The sequence below is a fragment of the Parasteatoda tepidariorum genome, chromosome 1 (genome assembly GCF_043381705.1).
Source record: "Parasteatoda tepidariorum isolate YZ-2023 chromosome 1, CAS_Ptep_4.0, whole genome shotgun sequence".
In the NCBI taxonomy this organism is placed as follows: domain Eukaryota; kingdom Metazoa; phylum Arthropoda; class Arachnida; order Araneae; family Theridiidae; genus Parasteatoda; species Parasteatoda tepidariorum.
In genome coordinates, this window is record NC_092204.1 from 56,832,201 (window position 1) to 56,856,776 (window position 24,576).

The 24,576-nt window shown below is 30.6% G+C and overlaps 1 protein-coding gene across 1 annotated transcript; it reads left to right on the forward strand.

Moving 5' to 3' along the window:
- The first annotated feature begins 665 nt into the window (after positions 1-665).
- On the forward strand, positions 666-18,761 carry LOC107442005 (ADP-ribosylhydrolase ARH3). Its single transcript, XM_016055438.3, has 7 exons — positions 666-939; positions 2,344-2,449; positions 6,508-6,727; positions 12,578-12,751; positions 13,647-13,740; positions 16,992-17,074; positions 18,448-18,761. Exons 1-7 carry the CDS (start codon positions 798-800, stop codon positions 18,646-18,648), a joined length of 1,020 nt encoding a protein of 339 aa, XP_015910924.2. The 5' UTR covers positions 666-797; the 3' UTR covers positions 18,649-18,761.
- The last annotated feature ends 5,815 nt before the right edge of the window (positions 18,762-24,576 follow it).

Sequence of the window (24,576 nt, forward strand, 5' to 3'; positions counted from 1 at the left end):
ACGTCACAACATATTCTAAATCACTAGTAGAATTATTTTTTAAAGAAATACAAAAGCAATACATACTTACAAGAAAACTATACCATATTAAACAAACATTACTAAAATATGCAGATTTTCTAGATTTTTAAAAAAAAATCTATTTTTCTAAATTCTATTCTTACATCTAAGATACTTTCAGTCGTCCCACAGTAATCGTAAGACACGGCTCTCAGTAAATCACCGAAATTAAACATCACTGGCTGCGTTCATTGTGCGAGCGGGTGGGTGCCCACTTTGATCAGGCTACGAAGTGACCAAGAGTGTGCGGTCTCAGTCCTCATTAAACTGATCTGCTGTAAAGTGCTCGACTTTTCGCGCTGGTCGTAAGGATACAAAAGCTGAGGAGCCATTCCCTTTCCCTCACCATCATGAAAATTATGATGGCATGTTGACGAAAATTATGATGGCATGTGGATGAAAATTATGATGGCATGTCTTCGGATCATCCAAAATGTTTCCCATACCATCGTCAATAGCCTATCGTGCAACTCTGGTGCATAAAAAAGAACTGCTGCTCTTAATCGAACATGTTAGTACTGCCATCTATGTTACAGAGTTATATATCAAAGTTAGGATCAAGCGAAAATAATATTCCAAGCAAATACCACTAACCGATTTTATAATCAATTCAATCTGTTATGATGCAATCCATTGAAATTGAGAGAATAAGATTTATATCTATTATCAGTCTCTTATAGAGTTCACTCCCATGACTTTGAATTCTCATACACATTGTGTTATTTTTAAATACTTAAATGGCGATTTCTCTTGCTGCAAGATTCAGAGGATGCTTGGTTGGTTCTTTGATCGGTGATTGTCTTGGTGCTCCATTTGAATTTATTGATCCCGTTTCAGAAAAAAAGCTGACAAATTTTTTTACTGATATTTTTAATGGAGGTAAACGTTTGCCCATAACATTTACATATTTGTTGTTTATAAAGTTGAAATAAAATTTTTCAATTATAAAATAATATTTTAATTTGGAGCACAAACAAATTTTTCACACACGAATTTTTCTTCCAAAATTGGTCATATACTTAGAATATTGTGTAAAAAACTTATGCTTTTTAATACAGTCTGGAATGACGCTTGAAATTTTGCTGCTTATTTGAGAGCATTGAACAATTTTAAGTTTCATTGAAATATCTTTTCAAAATTTCGCAAAAGATCCAAATACTATTTGGGGAGATTTCCGTTTTATGATCTGTGGAAGAATAATCGCCAATACTTGGCAACTTCCGGGCAATGGCTCACGAGAAACTAAAAACATCACAGAAAGGGATCGACTCAAAAGGTATAATTTGTAGCCATCCCCAGGTAATTATACATGCTTTTTTTTTTTTTTTTAAAAAAAAAACTTGCAAGATTAAAATTTATTTGGCACCTTGGCGATTTGAGTTGGTGCAACAGATCATGATACGGAAATATCTCCTACTATTTTTGAAGGGGCTAGCAATTTGAAATTATTCCTTAAAAAATCTGACCATTGACCAGTTGATTTTAATTATTATTGTTACTTGCTGAGAGAATTCATTAAGCTATTTAACTATTGATATTTTCTACCCTTTTATTTGTGTTATTAATATTAGTTTTATGCATGATCTTTTTTAGTAACAATTATTTAGCATAAGAAAAATTAAATTACGGGCATTCAATCCCTATGATACCTTAAGATAAACTGGTTGTCTGACAATGCAGCTTGTCTGATCAAAATTTAACACTAAAATGTGTAGGTACCAACTAAAAAGCTATTTTGTGCACATTTTTATTTTTTAGTATAATAGCTTTATTTTGTATTAATATTTTCAATTGTGTTTTTGAAATAGTTATTTAAGTTGTACTCAAACTTTTGATGTTTTGAATGCTATTATTTATGATGAATAAGAAGGAGAGAAATTTAAAAATTGTCATCATAAAAGACAAGGTTGATGATGCTGTTGTCTGAAAAAGACTTTTATTTTCCTAATGCAGAATAATGTGAAAAGTGAATTTAAATCGCTTTATTACTCCTATTTTTATAAGTTAAATTTTATTGTTTTTATTAAATATTTGTTGTTGTTAGATATTAGTTTCAAGCATATTTATTTATTTCTGTTGATCTGTCTTGTACAATAAACATTTAACAAAGTCGCATTTCTACAGTGGATGTTTTATAAAAAATCGCATGCTAGTTTTTAAGTTGAAATAAAAAAACATAGCATTCAAACATTGTTGCTCCAATACATTTGAAACTAAGCTACATGTTTAGACTAACCATTTTTATATAATTTTTAATTATGTTTATTTCGTTTTCTTTTACAGAAACAGATCGAATTTATCCATATACTGATGATACAGCAATGGCATTATCAGTTACTAAGTCAATAATTGAAAATAAGAGAGTCTGCCCTACTGACTTGGCTAAAAGGTATCATTCATAACCTGAAATTTATTATGAAACTCATAAGCAAATACTTGACTATGTATTGTGTAGCAAAAAAGTAGAAAAATATTATTCACCAGGTATCAACAAAGCATAATTTAAAAAAAATAATAAATAAAAGTTAGGAAGAAAATAGTTAAATTGCTATACACAATATCTTAAAAACTAAAAGTGCTTTAAAAAATCTAAAAAAGCAAGTTCAATCTACTGGTTTAGAAAATGCTAGGACAGTGACTTTCTTTTTCATATATTAACCCTGCTAATAAGTTCTAGAGGCGGATTTAGGCTTCGATTAGAATTGTAGGGTATCTACCACTACAAAATTACAACTACAATTCACTAGTATATAAGACATGTTAACTCGATTCTATGGTGGGGTACCTTTTCATAGATGGCGGTTGACATAGTCAGTTACTCCTCGCCCCCCACATTGGTGACTTGCGAACGTGATTGGAACATGCAAATCTTGACAGTAATGCCTACTTCGATCTGGTAACGCCTACTTCGTTGGATGATCCACATTGAACAGTTGACTTGTGACTGTGACATTATCCACCTCCTCACGCTGTTGCTACTCAGTCTCGTCTCAATTAAACACACTGTCTGCCTGCATACACTCGACTGCTAATGGCAACACAGGAGTGACTACAACTGTGAAGTTAATGCACCTCTCACATTCAGCACTCAAAAACCCGGTGACCTTAAAACCAGCTCTCCCGGTCTTTNGTACAGCAACTAGTGGTATCCGTTCATCGAATTCTATCCCTGATAAAATTCTGGTGGGGGAGTATTGTAGCGTAACTACCACTACGAAAATTAAACATCAATTTACTGGTATATAAGACATGCTAACTTGATTCAATCAAGAGGTACCTTTCGATAGATAAAGGTTGACAGGATCGATAACTCCTCCCCCCACAGAATCATAATGTTATAATATGAAATGCTTAATAAATATATGATGTATGTGTATATTTATAAATAAATGCTTTCATGTATAGAAATAGTAGAAACTGTTATACGCTTCAAACCTTATATGAGAACATCAAGTGAATAATTTGATCTTCAAAGTTTTCAATCAATCCAACAGAACGATGAGGAATAGACAGTGTTGCAGGTGGACAGCTGAAAATTCTCTAATTTTTCCTAAAATAATAACATAACTCCCTGTGACATGAAAACCTTAGGAGAAACTTTCAACTGATACACCTTGGTGAGTTAAATAGTTAAACAGATTCAAAAAATATTATTTTACACCTTCAAGTATGTATAGTTTACTGATACTACTTTAATTATTGAAATGTTGCTGTGAAAATTAATACATAAAATAAGTTTAAGAAAAAGGTCTGAACAGGGCAGAAGAATGACTTTTAAGTTGTTTTAAAACATTTTTAGGAAATTGCAAATGAATATCCTTGTATATGCATGGGGAAAATTACGCCTTAAAAGTATAAAAAATAACTACTTTTATCTTAAGTAAATCTTGTGAAATTTTATTTGGATATGATATTGTTTGGTCTTTGAAGAATCTCCCATTTGTATTTTAGTAGCTATTGAAACAATGTGTTGTATCAAAGATATGCTTATGCAAACATGCAGCAATACCATGTAGATTTGTAGAAGTCAATTAATTTGACTCAGCTTATAATGTTATAATTTTGTGTAAGCATTAAACTAACATTGGTTTTACAAAATTGTGCTGAATATTTGCCCAGTTAAAAAACTTTTTTCCAGTGATGTACGGAATCCTAAAATTTTGCTGGGTTCGAGTAACTGGTGAACATTGAATCTTTTACTCAGCTGGTACCCGATAAAAATTTTTTTTGTACCTGGCTGGTTCTAGGTACCCTAGAAAATTTGGATTAATAACCCAGTCAGGTATTACAAATATGCAATTCAAGCAAATAATACTTATTGCGAATCTGTGTAAATAAAATCATGTGTTTTTATTAAAATCTGTAACATATGTTTTTGTTAAAACAACTTTTAAGAAAAGTTTCTAGATGAAATTTGGGTTGACTGTAGAATGAAACTAAGATGTGGAACATAAAACTTTGCTATGAAGTGGAGACATCTGCTAACTGTGGACTTTATAATTAATTAAATTTTTAATAGCATTTATAAGTTTAGATTCTGTTAAACATATGATATATAAAATTTAAAAAAATTCTAAATGACGGTATATTATTATTTATATATATCAGGGTTTAATTTTTAATCACCCTTAATTTATCTGCAATGAAATCCATCTTAGTACAATCTCGTAACTTAGTTAACTTAGTCTCTTAAAAACGGACCCTTCACAAAATAATTTATCTTTTAATCGGACCCTTCACAAATTTCTTTATCTTCATTATTGTTTTGTTTATCGAATAGACCCTTCCCAGGAAGGGGGGGGGAGAAAGACAGATGAAAACAAACTAAATTTTGTCTTCGGCAGACGCTTCTTTCTCTATTCGTCCGAAATGAATATTCTGCTTTCAGCAGTATAGGCTAAATACCAAATATTTATATGTTGCATCGCTAATTTAGTAGCTGCAATTGCTGTTTATTTTTTAAAATTGAATTTTTTAAATTATAATTTTACAGTGTTGAGCATAATCTTGTATGTCTTTACAATGAAAAAGTTTTTTTGCCATAACGGACCCTATTTGCACAAATTCTCAAAAGTGGACTCTTGTTGAAAGAATGTGACTTAATGTTTATTTTATATTCACAAATTACGAGTAATTTTTTCACAATTTTGCAAAAACGGACCTTTTACAAAATGTCTGGACAGACTCCTGAAAGATGAATAACATTGAATTGAATGTGACTGTGAATGTAACTTAATTTTGTTGTAATTTACTAGATTTTTAACACATGACTTTTTTTTTACACACACATTCATTTGTGAGTACGTTTATGGGTGTTTGACTGGGGACAGCTATGTCTTGGACTGCCAATTCCGGTACTGTGAATTCTCAGTCATTTCCTTTAAAATCGACCGGCTATCTATTCATGGACCACGGGTTATCATTTAGGAAAATGCTGGAGAACTGTGGGACTTGCACCAAGCAATTCCCGAACTTTCTGTGAAATTTCTTAATTATCCTGGGAGAAATGGTTTTGGAAAAGCTGCCAACACACAAAAGACTTACTGAAACTAAACATTCTTTTTATGAGCGTTGAAAAGTCATGTTGCCCAAGATCAGAACTAGTCGTGACCTGGGTGGAAAAGTATTATTGTGGTTGCCAGCATACACTTGTACTCATTCACTATTGTGCAAATGACAAAACCTGGGCTGTCCTGCCACAGATTTTGTGTATGAACTAGCCTAAGCTCTTCCTTTTCCTTTTGAAAAAGGTTCTTCAAAGGTATTCCCTATTTTTTTTTTTACAACACTTGTGTCTTCAACCTCTTACTGTCCCGCAGTGGACTGATCGTTAAGACCCAACAGATCACCGAAGTCAAGCATCACTGGCTGCGGTCAGTGTGTGGGTGGGTGACCACTTGAATCAGCCTGCGTAGGGACCGAGGGTGTGCGGTATTGGTCTATTGTAAAGTGCTCAACTTCGCGTGCAGGTCGTTGGGTTACCGAAGTGGGGGATAAAAATTTTGATGGCATGTCTTCGGATCATCCTCAGGGATGTTTCCCAGACCGTCGCCAATACCCCATTGTGCAGCTCTAGTGCAACGTAAATGAACAACAACAACAACCAACCTCTTACTTACATGTTTTTAAGACTTAATGGTAAAATTTTAACAATTATAGAGTATATATTTAAAATATCTTCTTAATAATTTTTTATTTTAGATGAATTTTGATGTCTATAGGTTTTGATCTATAGCTTTAGCTTTTACAGATAGACTTATTCTGTTTTGTTCAATTATGACTTGTTTTCTTTCTTTCTTTTTTTTTACTCTCACGCTTAAACATTTTAAAATTTATTGCCAGGTAAAGCATTATTTATTATCAATTTATGATATGTTAACTAAATCATAATCGTTTTGGATTACATCTTTTTATATATGAATTATTTCTCCTTCTTTAATCTTCTAGATTTGTAAATGAGTATTTTACTGACCCTCTAACACCTTCACGATCATATGGTGCACATGTTCAACGAGTGTTTATGGTTTTAAAGGAGACAAACTTCGAAGATGTCTTTCTTCCTGCTGCAAGGCAGTTCAATGGAGACGGATCTTATGGTAATGGAGCTGCTATGAGAATCGCTCCTGTTGCCTTATTTGTTCATGATAAAGATGAAGATTCTATAAAAGTATTATATTTTCTTTTCAAAAGTAATTTTTTATTATAGGATAAATTTCTACATTTTCTTTGTCCTTGCAGTATATTTTTAAAGTAAATTATTTTAACTTAAAATATTAATTAAATTTTTATTCTCTTTCCTTTATTAAAGCATTTTAAGAATAAAAGTGTATTCTGGAAGTGTTTTAACAAGGTTTTTTTTAACTAATACAAATTTTAAAAATATACTATTATTTATTAACATTATTTGTTACTATTTTGATAATTACAGAATTTAATTTATTGAAAGGCTGAATTTATTGATTAAATTTTTAGTAAATGGTTTATTTAATCTATATAAAACTCAGTTACTAACTTATCTCTTATTTATCTAATATTTTTGTTACTTCTTGGACATTACTTTATTGAATTTGTTGAAGAAAAAAAAATATCTGACTATTTATAAATGTTTTCTTTTTGTCGTATTATTTAAAAATTATATATAGATAAGAATAAAGAAATTATAGCTATGGTTGGAGAGCTAAAATAGAAGCCCCTTCAACTGTCATGAATTATGAAGCTATAGATAAACAGATGAATAAAAAATTGTGAGTGACTCATGCTATGAATTACAGAAAATATTGTCTCATATAAATCATTAAATCGGTGGTTTTTTTTTCTGTTTATGTGCCAGCTTGTATTTTCGTGACTAAATGTTTACAAATATGTCTAGTCTGCTCTTCACTTTTAATGTTACATTTATTTTTTTAACTAAACCTCTGATAATGGGCAAATGCAAGTTCTTTTCTCAAAGGAAAAAAATTACATTTTATGAAATTTAAATTATGTGTGAAACTGTTTATAGTAAGAGAAAACTTTAAATGATCAAAACTAAGGTTACAAATGTTATTTAAAAAATTCTTAGAAAATCCAGAAGCTGACACTATGTTGAAAAAAGTTTGTTTTTAGAAAACGTCATTATTTATTAGATTGTTGTTGTAATTCCAACTTAATTTATCGTATGGTTTTATTTTCATAATTTATAGAAGAAAATAAAAAGTTTTGCTTATTAATGAAATTGAAAGAAATTAATTTTAAATGGTTACTGAACCTTTCCATTTAAAAGGTTTGACACCGAAACATATAAAAGCCGAGTTTGATAAAGTTTATGATACATCTGTACCTGTGTTTTCAAATAATTAAAATTTGATTAGAGAATGTAAACATGGCATTACATCTTTAAATGATAAACATTTATAGAAATGAATTTTTCCATAATTTATGACCTAAATCTAAGATATGCTTTTGAGCAGTGGCTGGAAAAACTGCGTAATTCTTGTAGTTTGCTACAACTACTTTGTTATTAATGAAGTTAACTACAACTACTTTTTTTTTAATGTAGTGACTACAAACTATACTTTTGAAATGTAGTAACTACATTACTCTTTAAAGGAGAGGAATTCTACTGGAGAACTTAATTTGCAATGTTCAAAATATTGTTTTGAATAAAAAAAATTGGCCTATATTAAACATTAGCACTTATTAAGAGATATTTAATCATATTTTCATGAGCCAGTTTGTTATTCTAAAACATTTTTTTCTAATTCGTTCATTTCAAATTTATTATTCATAATAGCTGATTCAAATATTAGTTAAATGCGATCCTAAATACGTAATTCTTCTTAACACTCAGCCATAGCCACAGAGGCATTTTTTTTTTGTGCTCCATTGACTGACCAGCGAAGATGTGTACCCATCAAATTCGAAAATTAATTGCTTCAGAACCTCGTTTTTTTTCCTTTTTTTTCGTTACGTTAAAAGTACTTGCCAGAAATCGCTATAAACTACTGTTTTTGTATCATACTACTCACTCTACTACTTTTTTGATAAAGTACCACACTACACTACAAACTACACTTCTAGTGCGCTACTTCGCATCATTGCTTTTGAGGGATTTATGAATTAAGTGTGCCAAGTAGTCAGTCACACAGGCATATCAAAATGTAAAGTACTTTCAATTTTGCTTGAAAAATTCAGTAAAAATTCCTTCAAAATGACTGCTGTATTTACTAATTCAAATATTAGTTAAATATTAGTAATAGCTAATTCAAATATTAGTTAAATGCGATCCTAAATACGAATTCTTGTTAACACTCAGCCATAGCCACAGAGACATTTTTTTTTTGTGCTCCATTGACTGACTAGAAAAGATGTGTACCCATCATATTCGAAAATTAGTTGCTTCAGAACCTCGTTTTTTTTTTTTTCTTGTTACGTTAAATTAACGTTAAAAATATTTGCCAGAAATCGCTATAAACTACTGCTTTTTGTATCATACTACTCACTCTACTACTTTTTTGATAAAGTACCACACTACAAATACACTTGTAGTGCGCTACTTCGCATCATTGCTTTTGAGGGATTTATGAATTAAGTGTGCCAAGTAGTCAGTCACAAAATGTAAAGTACTTTCAATTTTGCTTGAAAAATTAAGTAAAAATTCTTTCAAAATGACTGCTGTATTTACTCTCTGTGGAGAATAAATACTATGATGTGATTGATTCGAATGCTTTTTCAGCACTATCTTGATGAGTTTTTGCACAAATATAGATAGTCGATGAAACATGGATACAATGCTACTCTCAAAATTCAACGAACATTGTTTTTAAAATTCTCACTGGGTTTTTAAAGGATGGGTTTTTGCCATCATGTTTATTACAGTATATGTGTATTGGAATCCCATGTGTATTGTTTGTTGAGCAATTGCTGAAGAAAGTCAAAAAGTCAGATCTTAAGCAAAGTTTGATCATTTTTCCCTTTGATGATAATAAAAATCAGTAAAAGTATCCCATATTTAAACATTTTCTAATGTATTCTTGTGTATTATAGCTTTATTTTTTTATACCTCAGTTAACTTTGGTTTTACCTGCACTCTGAGTTAATATGAAAATTGCTTCAGGCAGTTGAACTCTAAACATTCTTGAGAGGTTAACTGTAATTATTATTTTTAAATATACTTGTTGTAATTTTATTCAATACTAGTTGTACCCTGTGTGCGTTGCAACGCTTTCATTTTGAATTGTAATTTTGTATTTAAGTGTGTAAATGAGATTTGTGATTGTGATTTGAAATGAGAACTTTATTTAATAGTGAAAAAACCAGTGATAGTCTCAGCAGTTACTAATTCTTTAGGATATCGTTTGTGCATTATCAATCAGACATGTATGGTGATGCACATGGACCGTGAAAGATATTTTGGATGATGATCTGATAAGTCTAGATCAGCGGCAATACCAGGTATTTCTACTGATATGAGCTGACTAATTTGGCATGGTGTGATTTTCTCAGTAACCCAAATCCGAATGTGTGCATGTGGCAATCCTCTTTTTTGCCATTCAATAGAATACATCAAAACCATGACCCTTCACAATGAAATGAAGTATAGAGTTTAATTTTTGTTTTATCTCTCGTGCGGTAATATCATGAAGATCCAATGATGTTTGCCTAGATTTATAAAGCTCTTTAATTTCAACCCAAGCAGGATTGCATGTGAATGTAATAAATAATTCTTGCTGCCCATATGCGCAAACATATGTCATTGCATCCTGTGAGTATCTTGTGAGCATTCACACCTTGGACTTCTTGAAAATGTAACCGGCAGTATAATAATTTTCCCCAAATCATTAAGATTAACGTTGTCATCATTAATTATTATATTCCATAAATGGATGTACTCTTCTGAATGCAATTTGGTTTGATTTTATCTAATATAGAGTTGGCGTCTGGTTTCAATTTTCGCATACCTATCGACAATGTGTTGATGAAATAATTGTCGACATTTTAAAATATGATTTTCAACTTTTCGGCGAATCATTAATCTATATGCATAATAATTTATTGCACTTTATTATTGGTTTCCATCCCCTGTTTGTGGATTTTTCAGTTTTATGTTGAAATGGTATCCATCCTCTCCTTGCCAAATAAAATGAGATATTGCAATGCATCATATGATTAGTGCGTTTCTGATATTATTTGAACTTTACTATTTCTGCGATGAAGAATTATATCGTGGGAGATAGATCTTTGCCAACTATAACAATAGCCACCCCATTCAATGTTGGGGCTTTTTCTTTTCAGGTGTTTTGTCAGCTTCAATAACAACTTTGTTTGAAACTGTTCTTGACGAAATGCCATCTGATAATTACAGTCTACTTAACTGATTATGTTGATTGAAAAATATTTGTAATGTAGCTACAATTTCTCGTCTAGTGCCATTGTTTAACTGACAACGTTGATAGACTTGATCATTTGTATTACCCATGAAATAAATCTGTAGAAATGTATGATCTGCGCCAGGCAATGGCAGAAGTGATCTGGCATGATGATAAATTTGCCCTTGCACTTTGAATGTTGGAATGTAATTCTTGTGCACGATACGTGTAGCACCGAATGAAGTCATTTGGAAACACAAATTCTACCGGCGTATATTCGCCAAAATTTTTTTTTACCTGATAAGAACGTTCATAATAGCTCGGTTGGCGACGTTAAATCTGGTAGTTTCACTTCTCCTCCAGAACAGCAAATTCCAGCAGTTTCATTCTTAAATTTGAGAGCACTACAAAACACACATAATTGATCTATTTTTCCGATGATGACGCTTGGGTAAAAACTATAGTTGATTGTCGGATCATAGTGAAATGCACAAAGATTCAAATCAGTGTATTGGCAACGTCTGAATAGTTCTCGATCGGTTTTCATTCTTGCTTCCCATTGTGATGTTTCCGACATACGGGATTGAATAGTGTGTAATTGATTTGTTAACTGTCTTCTTTCCTGTTGCTCCAATGTTTCTAAAGAACGGGCTAAAGCAATGTGTTCTCAATAAGTTTCAAGTTTTTTTCCCGTTGCTCCAATGTTTCTGAAACACGGGTATTTCTCTATTTGCGCGCTTGAGATGTTGATCGACTAAGAGCGATTCATTTAGGCAGCATAATTTTGTAAATATTCTCTCCCAAGGAAAAAGAAATGTAAAAGTCGATAGTGGTCACAAATTTGCTAAACTAAAAATTCTCATATTTATTCTAAATAATAAAAAAAGCAATAAAAATGAAATAAATTAAATAAGAAGTATAAAAATTATAAAATTTAAAGCAAAAATCTATTTTTTAAATGAAAGAAATAAAATGAATGAAATCGAAAACTTTGTAATGACAAACAATGTAATAGTTTTCAAATGACAACTGTCAGCAATGAGATCTTCGGAAACTATATTTAATTATGCTAACCTGAAATTACATACTAAATATGAATAATTATTGTAAACTTGCAATTTGAATAAAATTGGTTTTTGCCTTGATTTTTATTAAATAGTTCTCACAATATTAAATCCGTGGTACTACCAATAATAATGAAATCTATTCTCATTGATTTTACTAGCTTGTGCTCATCTGACATAAAGAATTTTGCTCGAATTATAATTAAATATTAAAGTATATGTAATTTACTTTTCTAAATAAATAGTGCTATAAGATAGAAAATATCGCTGTTATCTTCAAGATATTGAAGACTGAATTGTGTATAGCAAAATTTAAAACAATGGCTAGCGTTTAACCAATCAGAAAATTCTGTTTCGTTTTTCGATCATCTCTCTTGAACGGTTTGTTGTGGAATGTTCTAATGTTGACAGTGACCTTACTCGTGCTTCAAACTAGCTATATGACAGATTTCATTGCTTTCTGTCGAATGGTTTAGGAGTCTATAAAGGACAAACACACACACAGACATTCATTTATATATATATATAGATTAGTTTTAAAAATTAATGAAATTACTACTTAAAGTATTGCTTCAATATATTTATTTTTAATTTTTTTCTCATTAGAATGCAGTAAAGCTATGCTCTTTTATTACTCACACTCATCCTGATGGCTTGAATGGAGCATTATTACTATGCTTTGCTATACATTTAGCTTTGAAATTAGATCCATCTAAAGAACTTGATCCTATGAAGTTCATTTCTGAACTTGAAGAAAAGATGAAAATTATTGAGAAAAAGGTAAATATCAGAAAGATTATTCAACATAAAGAAAAATTAAGCAAAAATATATAAAGACTGTTAGTTGTTAAACTATATATTCTTAAGAATGTGATTTATCATGATTACTTTTAACTAACAATATGGGTACTTATATTAAGTCAAAAATAAAAATTGAAAATGATGTTTGGAAAAAATTAAAACAAAATTCAAATGATCATGTCAAATATGTTTGTGGAAGTCATGAGGTGTGTGGAATAACCGTTTGTGCCTTTAAGTTTATTTTTATAGTACTAAGTTTTATTGCATTTACACGTTCTCATAAAAAATAATAAATAAATAAAAGCTTTTTTTTATGTATTTCATCACCAACTACAATATATGTGTATTCAGGTAAACCAAGATATTCCATTCATGAATACACTTTATATCTCAAAATTCAATTTGATATCGAATTAAAAAAAAAAGCATTATGTTCTCCTTTATACTATTTTTGTGTTTTTATTTATCTATCCAAGAGAAATTGTATCATACTAAAACTATTTGCCTAGAGTTCTGAAACTTATTTATAAAATTATTATTACATATAAAAAAATAAAATGCTTTTCATAATTTAAGATAGAAAAAATTTGGAGAATAAGGTCTGAAGATTGCTTTTCTTTCTAGTTTCCTTACTGATTTATTAATGGTACTAATTATATAACATTGGACATATGAGCCTCTTTAATCATAAGTTGAAACTTGATATGTGAAAATCAAGTAATTAGATAGAAAGTACATAATTGACAGAACACATAATTTAATTAACATGTTATCATTATAATTTTTATATTGATGTTGTGGAAAAAATTGTATACAATTATAGAATATTTATTTCCATATGTATATTAAACAAAATATTTCTTTCTTCAAATAGGGAAACACTCGTTACTGTGATAGTTTAAAGAAAATAAGAAAATGTCTTGAGAGGCAAGATGATATTACCCCTCAAGAAGTCGCTACTTATTTAGGTTTGAGTTTTACTGTTTCTTAACTTTGTCATTGCTTGTATTGTATCATGATACAGCCCTGAAAAAAATATATGACTTGCGTTATTAAAATGTACTTTTTCTAGATTTAAGACAAGTTATGAAGATGAAAAATGAGTCATAAAGCTTTATAGGTTACGTAATTTTTTTTAAAAAAATTTTTATTGAAAAAATATACAATTGAACATAGCTATAAGTAACTCTTAAAAACCAATTGCAAGTTCATTTCTTCTCTTCTGATGTAAAGATTGCTTTTTTTTTGTATATTTAGTGGTGTGGGCAAATTTTTTTTATTATATGAGTGATTCTTTGGAAACATGATAATTCGAACCAAAAAAATTTCTTCAAATTTAAAGTCTTCAAAATAATCTAAATTTGTTTGTATACTTATTTAGTTACATTTATTAATATCTAACAGACAGCAGTGTAGTTTATTGACATTTACTCAAGAAAAAAAAAATAGAAAGAAATTCATCACCAAATCTTGAATGCCAGGAAAATGACATATAAGTTAGAAGTTTTAAAAACAGTCATTTTAGGCTAATAGTAAGTAACTCAACTTAAGCCTTTATGTTAGATGAACCATAAATTGCTTAAATTAATTCTTTTTATCCACTGTAGAAAGAATCAAAAAATGATTTTGTTGCTGATAAGTACAGAATAAAATATTGTGAATAATAATCAGTCATTAAATAAATAAATAACTTTGATTACATTCAACCGTATTATAATCTTACATGAACTTGGTATTGGGTTAATATTTGCTTTCTCTCTTTACATTCAACTGTTTAAAAAATTTTCTGGTATTCATAAGCAAAAATAATGACAAAATTTGCCAAGTTATAGCATTTAACTTTACTTTAATTTGGCATTTTGGCCTAAGACGTTTACATTCCGCAGAAGAAGAAAAACAGGATTTCTTGAAATAACTCAGATAAATCTATGTAGTTTATGTTATTAATGATTTCAAGAAGACAGGAAAATGGCAACATAAAAACCTACTCACCTTGAAAAATTTTTGAAATGGAAAGTTGGTTCTTTATTCATGCAACAAGACATGTTTAAATAGGATGCTATCTAATCAATCTATTAACATAAGATATTGATTGCTGGATCTATCTATTTTGGTTATAAATCACTAAATAAAAGTAGCCAGGAAAATGGCAGATTTTCATGTGAGAAGCAAATTATTGACAGGAAAAAATGATTTCAAACAAAGTTTTTGTAAATAATACCATCTGCGTATATTCTAGAAATGCTTGTAATGTTTGAGATAAAAAAAATTAGATGTTAAAAATTTTATACGAAGTTTTGAAGCTAGTTATTATTGGAAATATTGTTTGTGACATACCAGAAACATGACATTTTGAAATTCAATTAAATTTTATAAATATGCAAAACAGTTGATGATAGTACAAGGTCATTTTTAAAATGCTAACAGCAATGCTATTTATTAAAATTTAAAAAAAAAAAGTTCTTTTTGTAGTTTAGTATTAGATCTTGGAGCATAGGACTGTAAATTGTCATATTTTGTGAGAATCACCCATATGCCACTAACAAAAGAAATATAAGCGCTGAATAATATAAAGAAATAATTTTTAAAGTTTAAAAATACATTGAAAATATATATTTATAGAAGCCTAAATCAGTATTTTAAATTCATTTGGATATAAGCTGAAATTATAAATAATTTATTCTTTCTTTCTTTTTTTTCAAAAAAAGAGAAAGGAAGAATGCCTGTATTAATTTAAAGAGTAAAGTTAGTACTAAATAGTAGTGTTGATTTTAATGGTAGAGTCAAAGTCAAATATCTCATCAGCATTTTTTTTTTTTTTTTTTTNTTTTTTTTTTTTTTTTTTTTTTTCTGTTTCATCCACTTTAAAATAATTTGATGCTTAAAGGGGAAAAAAAACCTGCTATTTTTCATTTTGTTGACCAGTAATCATGCACACATTTTAAGTAATTGTTTATGAAAGAAATATGTAATATAAGTCATAAATTGAGTCAACAATGCAAGATTAGTCATCTATTTAAAGTACCTAAGATACTTGTCCAGACATATTGTCATCATATTTTTAATAATGACATTACATTTTTGAAAATCCAGATTTTTGAAGTTTATTTTTTATAAAGTAACAAAATAAGGAAGTCAAATTATAAAAATGGGAAGATAATAAAAAACGAGAATGTTAAGGAGATTTAAATAATTTAAAACATTTTAATTTTTTTATGCTAAAATGATACTGTACTCATTGACTATTAACATTTTTTAAGACATTTTTATAGTTGCAAAGTTCGTTTAATACTGGGATTTTTTTCTTATCATTAACATTTCAATTCTTGTGCTCTGGAGAATCATAATAATATTTCTCATAAATAAGAATACATTTTCCTTAAATTATTAATCCTGGATACAACCTGCAGAAAGTTTAAAACTATGCATATAAAAAGAAACTAAACTCTATAAGAATATTGAATATTAAAAATATTTATAGTTGCAAAAGAACAAAAGTAAGACAATCTTATTGATTAATTTATCAAAAATTTAAGATAAGTTTTATTTCCAATTAAGAACTTTAACTCAATATAGTTAGAGTTTAAGTATTTGCTTTTATTTTTAAAGAATTTTTGTGAATTTCAGAATTGTAAATTACAGTTTTATTTATATTTCCCTTGGAGTTTAAATTATAAAGAGTAAACTTATTAATGCTTTTAAGGCATGACTTAAAATATGAGAAATTATGTTAAATTTGTAGTTTAAAAATTTTCTGTATCTTTTTTAAATTTTTCAGTACACTCAACAGGCTACTACGTAACAGGCTACTCAATAAAATAGGATCACTTTGATCAAAATTAAAACTAAAATGATATCTTAATGACTGATACTTTTCTAGTGACATCTTTTTATTAAAATCTTCTCATGTATACAATCTCTTATGCTCATGAACTGTAACACTTACAGAAAAATAGTTATTTTTTTTAATGTCTTCAATACATCACACGCAGGTGTCAGAGTTCGATTTCATACTAATTTTTATTTATTTTTAATTATTTTAACAAATCTTATTAAAATAACATCTGAATTTTTCAGATTCTGCTAAATAGCTGTGGTTTAAAAATATAAAGTTAGAATGCTTACAGGAAAATTTATTCAGTTTAGTACAGAAAAAAAATGTCTTTAAAAAATGGTAGAATTTTGAAATTATTTAACATGTTACTTCTTTTTGTAATAGGTAATGACGAAATAGCACTTAAATCTGTTCCAACTGCAATTTATTCATTTCTCAGAGCTCTGAAACCACTTCCAAATTATGAGGTAAGCTTATTTTATAATAATTTATATGTATGAAAAATTAAAATGCAGAGTTACTCAGTGTCATTTTGAATTATCCTAATGTTAATTAACTATAAATCTATAGAGCCGTAGCTAGACTTTGCTAGGCCTTAGGTTAAACATTTTGTGGGGCCTATTAAGTGTTATCTTTATCGGAAAACGAATTACTTAGAACTCTATTAGACTTTTTCTAATTTAATAAAATCAATCATGTAACTTTTATTTGTTTATTTTTTTATTGTCCCTCAAATAACCTGATGAGATGCTTGAGTTGAGGGATCGAAGTGGTGACGTTCACCGTCCTCTAATTGACCACAGTGGTTAACTGTTCAGGTTTCACTGTTGTACTTTAGGGAAGAAGAAATAGATTTAAATTTCAATTCGACATAAATTGGATATGTATAACTATAAAAAGCTTATCTAACAAAATTATCTTAGACTTAGAGGTTGAGCAGCTTTGACGAGCAGGGCACATCGACCAGAGGTCTATTGTACCCAAACCCTAAATCGTGATTGGCAAGAAAGCCCTATAGCTGAAATGAAGTTCAGCAAGCACCTTACAGGAACGTCTTGCAGTTCCCAGGTATTGACGCAATGCTGCCTTAAATGCTCAAATATTTGAGCAGAATAGACATCACAATCGCAGAGTATGTGTCGTGATGTCTCTTCTTTAAGATGACAACCCCGCAAAGAGAATTAGATTCTATTCCCATTGTGTGTAGGTGTCTCCTGAGGATGCAGTGACCAGTAAAAAGACCTATGATCTTCCTTAAACTGCTTCTATTAAGCTTTAAGAGCTCCTTTTGACGTACACTAGGACAGTCGTGATTCAGCTCCTTAGCTTGTCTCTGACCGTCAGCAACGTGCCATTACTCATGGGCAATCTTGCTGTAGAGCTTGAAAATGGATGCCCTAAATGAGGTGAGAGAAATTCCCAGCGCAGGTTCAGGGCCCCAGAAAATTGCATTAGGGCCAGCCCATGCTGCTTCATCAGCTAGCTCGTTTCCACCAATACCCATATGTCCAGGTACCCAATAACAAAATTATCTTTAAAGCTTTTGAAGTATAAAATTATTCCTTCTTATAAGAAAATTCCAATCAATTTTGCATGAAGATATAATACTTGAAGCCTTAACTTGCATTTTTAGTTCATCACAGTTACTACAGCTTTTCCCTTTTTGCTCTTTTTAAATAAACAATTGTGTACATGGAATCAAATATCTGTAAAAAATTTAATACTTTTAAGCAAACTTTCATTCCATTTCATAGTCATATCAGAAAGAATTGATTTTTATTCTACATGGCAAAAAATATCTTTGTTTATTTTTATAATAATATTTTTGACTCTTTTATAGAGCACAAATCCATTTGTTTGTACAATCTACTTCGCAATATCAGTTGGGTTTGATACTGATACTATTGCTACAATGGCAGGAGCTATTGCTGGTGCCTATTATGGGGAGGACATGATTCCAAATATTATTAAGAGAAGATGTGATAAAATAGATGAGGTTGAGAAATTAGCGGATGATCTACTGAAGGTTTCTCAAGCCTGAGTTGTTTTTGGTGAATTTATTACTGAAAGAGAAAGAGCAGATACTTAAACTATTAAGACATTTACATATGTATTTTTATATAAATTTTGTTGTTAAATAAATTATGAAACAAATGTTTACATTAATTTACCTTAGATAAAATAGCTCAGTAGACAACAAGTGATGTGGAAACATGTAATTGTTTTGCTTTTAATTTAAAGGTCAAAAGGGAAGAAATCTTATACATGACTATCTAGAAAGCGAGATATTTCTTTGCACTGAATCGAATGACACCAAAATAAAGTTGATTGGAATATTCCTTCAGAAGTTATTAAAGATTTAGTAAATATGAAGTACAATTCAAGATTATAGCTATTTACACATCTGAAATAAGCACACCGAGCAAAAAATTAGTCACCCTTTGAGAAATCATGAAAAACATAATTTAATAGCAAGTAACACCGCTTTTAAATTCGATAACCGTCTGAAATCGGTTTAGGAAGTTAGTCCACAAGGTTTTGCAGGTACTCCAAATCTAGTTTAAGCCACTCTGTGAGGATTTGATCTCGCAAATTGCGAGGATGCTGATTTTGGCGTTTTACCCGTTATTCCAACATGTTCCACAAATTTTCAATGGAATTGAAGTCAGGTGATTTTGCAGGCCAGTCGAGATGCAATTGAGTGTCTGAGTGTTCATAAAACCAGTCTTATATTCTTCCAGCTCGATGAACTTTGCTGTTGTTATCTTGAAAAATAGGAGTAGCGACAACACACTCTTCGTAAGGATGTTGACCGAAAGGCAACATCTAATCATCCAGAATGTTCAAATAAACATGTTGGTTCGTGTTAGTTGCCACCTCAGTGATGGGACCCAATCCATAATAAGAAAAACGCCCCCGAAGCATGGCAGACCCATCTATGGCTTGAACCTAACCTAGCACACAGTCAGGATGAAATGTTTTATCTGCTCTTCGTTGCGCACGACGACGTGTGTCTTTTGAATAAAGGCAAAAACGTGATTCGTCAGACCATATTACATTCCACCAGTCAGCATTTGTCCACGTTCCGTGACTTCTAGCCCACTGAAGTCGCGCAGCTTTATGTGCATGTGTGAGCAATGGCCTGTTACGAGATGTTCGACTCCAAATGTTCATTGCATGCAGTTCCAGTCGCAATGTTCTCTCCTTAACAGGTTGGGATGAACCTTCATTTACTAACTGAAGCAATTCCTGTCAGGTTTGGAGGCAATTTTGATTGACAAGTCGGGAAGCATGCCTCCAGCCTCTCTCATGCAGGATCTTTTTCCGACCACAATTCTGACATCGTCCTTCGTGACCACGTGTATTACACCACTGCTTGTAGACACGTTGAAGAGTCCGCATCGAAACACCAACAAATCCAGCAACTTCATTCACCATATGACCATGGGCATGGCCAAACACAATTGCCCCTCTTAGCCACTCAATCACATCCTTACACTTATCCATATTTACACACAATTTCCACTTCAAACAAAAATATCTCACTGATAGCTTCATGCCTTTGATCACGTTGAAGCAGTGTGCACGAAATTGAGCACGTCACTTGACCACTGCATCATCTAACGAAACCTAACGATTCATCAGTGTTTGCGAACTAGGGTGACTAATTTTTTGTCCGGTGAGCTTATCTGTCTTGACTAGTTTGGTAAAGTTTCTTTTTTTTTTTTTCCTTTGTAAGTCATTTTTAAAAAAAATGTTCACAAAAATTTTTATTGGTGGATCACATCGTTTTTATTTTAGATTATCTTTATTATCTTTACAGAAAATTAAAAATTATACTGATGGGATGTCTTTATTATCTTTACAAAAAATTAAAAATCTTTTCTAAAAATTATCCTTACAGATCTTGCATCATCTTTACGGAAAATTAAAAATTACACTGATGGGATAATCCAATAAATCTTAAAATTGGTCTTTAATTTTATTGAAATGTGACTATTAGACACTTAAAAAATTTTTAAGTGAGGAAAAGTAGATAGGAATACTATCCTCAATTTTATCAATGCTTGGATTTTTATATCTACATCCTACTTGTCATACAATAGTTCATTAATCAAGTAATTAAACATTACTTGATTAATGAACTATTGTATGATAAGTAGCCAATGTCATTTTTTATAATTAATTCTTGTGTAATCAGTATGAAATTAAATTTGTAGAAATAACATATTAACGCTTTTTAAATTTTCAAGATATTCAAATCAGATTTTTTTTATAAGTTATCAAATACGATTCAAAACAAAATCAGGAAATATTTTTTTTATCTATTTCTAGTGTATGCACAGTAACTCTCTGAGTGTACCAGAGTCTTTTTATTGAATATATTGGGCCGGGATAACCTGGTTGGTAGGGCACTGGGCCCATGTCCAAGTGGTCGTGGGTTCGATCCCTGCCGGCCGAAGACTCCTCATGTAGTAAATGCTGACTGATGCACGTTAAATCTGTCGAGTCTCAAAGTCCTCCATGTTCTCATAACAAATCAATACCTCTGGGGGTACTGAATTAGAGATTTGATCGTTCTCTGATTCAGGTCAAAATTGCGATCTGTGGATGTATGAATGGGTCCACCCTATAAACGGGTTTGGCAAAAGTTTAATTCTTGGTCATAGATGGCGCCACTGGAAAACAAGAACAATCTCACCTCCTCTGCCTTAATGGCATACGTCAACAACAACATTGAATTTATTATTCTCCTTTAATTTTATTTTTCTTATCTGTTGTTTTCTCTTGTTAAGAATGAGGAGCAATGTTTCTCAGTTTTTACAATTTTGAGCTTAAATATTGCAGGTTAAATAAAAATTGCATTGCCATGCTTAATTTAAATTGCGTAATAAATATTACATCAGTATAGTAATAAATACAGAAAAAATTACCCATTCAAGAACTGTTAAATCTTAACTAAAAAGATTAAACTTGGTAATTATTTGAACTCAAGCATCCTTGGTTTACGCACTCCATGTTTTTAAATTTTTTAAAGTATATTATAGTGAACTTATATGCCTACTAGGAGGGTTTAGTGACAATTTACGATTACAGAAACATTTGCAGTTACAAAGAATGTACAGTTGATGAAAATTAAAACAACTGACCTCAAACAGGTATAACAATATTGCAACTATGACATTGATAAAGAGAAATACTAGATAGAGTTTTCTAATTTAATAAAGAACAATATTCACTCATTACAATACATGCGTTGTTAAATACAAGACTAGTTACACAGCGTATTTTAAGATACTTTCATAACAGATCATTTCACAAATTTTGAACCCAATCCAGAAAACAAAGGAACTCTTGAATCAAGTATTGGGAAAAATATGCCTTCGGGGAGGACTTGATAGAACTAACCCGCATTGGCGATACATGGAGAGGAAAACCTCACATGGTTAGCCAGAAGGCAGGGATTCTAACCCATGATCATTTAAAATTTTACAATAGTCTGTATATATGAAATTTCAAACATGTAATCAACTATATATAAGTTAATATTCGCTATTACACTATTTTTATTCTTTTAAACAATAAAGTTTTAAAGATCCTTTTTAGTTTTAGTATTTATTAATTTTTCATTTCATTAGTTACGACAAATTTTAATTCGATATTGTAAACTGTTGAAATCAAATTGCACTAATTTTAAGCAATTTAATATTTTTCAGTAAAGCTAATTTTTTTCTGATAAAGGCACGAGTTAAATATTTTATTTGCATAAAGTTTCTACCATTATTTAAAATTTTACAAAACCATATTCTTACCCTTTTGTAGCCTTTTTTTTTTCGGACTTTATTTCATATTTGGCCAGAATATAAAGCCGTTCTAGGACCTATTATTACAAAATTTAATACACCTCGATCCGAAATCGAAAGCCATTGTAAGACCATTGTCTAGAAATATATAAGACCATTACAGGCTTGTTATTAAGGTTCAGTTTTGTATTTACATCTATTAAACATGGAAAGACTATTTCTATATCTAGTTCCCTAATAAGTGATTTACTATGCAAACAAACCTACCTATAACAGATTTTTCTTTTTTGCTCATAAGAAGACATTTTTGTTTATATCACAATAGTGCAAGTGCAATATAAGCATTCACCTTTTGAAAAGAAATATTTTTTCTTTGTTTGTCTATTAAATTTCTGATAGTTCATATAAAATTTTGGTAAAATTGCACTGGATTGAAAGAAAAATTTTGTTTAGGATTATTTATTTTGTCTCGGATTATTTTTATAAAATAAGAAAATCACTGTGTAAATACTATTTGTCTTATAACTCCCAGCTGATCAAAATATCTTGAAATTAATTAATTAATAGAACAATTAATCACACATATTTTAAAAAGGAAAAATTGCTTTTATTCATTATACTGCTTTTGGGGGTAATATGGTGCGATTAGGCGTAGATAACTAAGCAATGTAAGGGATCTTAAAAAANTGTTTGCAAGAATCTCAAAACACAATGATGCCAAATGGCTTTAAAATACAACTGAAACAGTAACCCGGAAATTTATGCAGTCCCGAGCTTGCAGCGCTCCCTAGTGTAGAAAACACCATTCATACTGCTTTTGGGGGTAATGTGGTGCGATTAGGCGTAGATAACTAAGCAATGTAAGGGATCTTAAAAAAGTTATTCTTATTCTTGATATTGCAGGATGTTAAAAAATAGATGACTTAAGCTGCACTTGGCTATCGGCTCCATTTAAGAGTGGGCTTAGAAGACATAATGTGCGAACCGATTAAACGCTGTCTTTCACTGGAAATGATTTTCACCTTGGTCAAGATGGCAAGTTTCTGGTCAAAATTTATGTTTCACGTTGCAAGAGTTAAAAATTAGATTGATAAAGCTGCATTTGAAATATTGGCGATATTTTAGAGTGGCATAGTACTGAATTAATTACTGAATTACTGAATCGTAATTACTGAAAATTATAACTACAATATTTTCCCCTAGAGCCGTGGTGGCTCAGAAGATAAAGCGTTCGCCTTCCAACAGGTTCGAATCCCAGCCAGTCGAACCGGGTGCGAGCTGATAAAAAATATCCTCAGTCGTAGACGGATCATGGGTTAGAGTCCCCTTATCGTCAGGCTAACCATGGGTGGTTTTCCTCTCCGTGCATGGCAAATGCGGGTTAGTTCCATCAAAAAGTCCTCAGCGAAGGTAAATTTCTCTCAATACTTGATCCAGGAGTTCCCTTGTTTGCTGGATTAGGTTCAAAATTACAAGCCTACAGAGTTGAACATTGATAATCATAAACCCAGAATTGGGTCGACTGTTTCACGGGCTGTTATAAAATAAAACATTTTCATCTTGGTAAAAATGGCAAGTTCTGATGGTAGAAAATCGGAGATAGTAAGAGCACTGCATGTTTTGATTTTATTTTAAAAGTAGCACTAGAGTTATACTGATGGCTATCCGCCCATGAGATTGGAAAACAACTGAATATGATTTTAGAGAAAAGAGTTTATTATTTTACCGTTTAACTTTTGTTTAACGGCTAGAAAAAAAAACAGGTTAATTGGCCGATTTTAGATAGGGTCTAGATTGGATGAATAAAGTCTTTAAAATATCAGGTGAATTCAAGGCCGGATTTACGTATAAGCTAAATAAGCTGTAGCTTGGGGCCCCGAGATTACAAGGGCCCCCAGATCCTACTCCCCCCCCTCTTTTTTTAAAGTTTTATTGGGGGCATCAGAAGCCCAAAATGCATTTTTTTTTCTTTATTACATTGTCGGACATAATAAATATAAATAAATGACTGAATAAAACAAAAAACTTCGTTGTCATTAGTAGGGAACATATCATCTTTCAAGCAATTTGAGTATTAATAAATTATTTATAAATAAACAATTTTTTAGTTTAAAAGGTAAAAAAGTTTTTTTTTGCCCCATCATTCGATCATCAGACTATTTAAT

Bases quoted from the DNA above. Each gene is read 5' to 3' on its own strand.
- LOC107442005 (XM_016055438.3), top strand. From the start codon at position 798: ATGGCGATTTCTCTTGCTGCAAGATTCAGAGGATGCTTGGTTGGTTCT. The intron at 2,450-6,507 runs GTATCATTCATA...TTAATCTTCTAG, and splicing joins CCTACTGACTTGGCTAAAAG to ATTTGTAAATGAGTATTTTA. The intron at 12,752-13,646 runs GTAAATATCAGA...TTCTTCAAATAG, and splicing joins TGAAAATTATTGAGAAAAAG to GGAAACACTCGTTACTGTGA.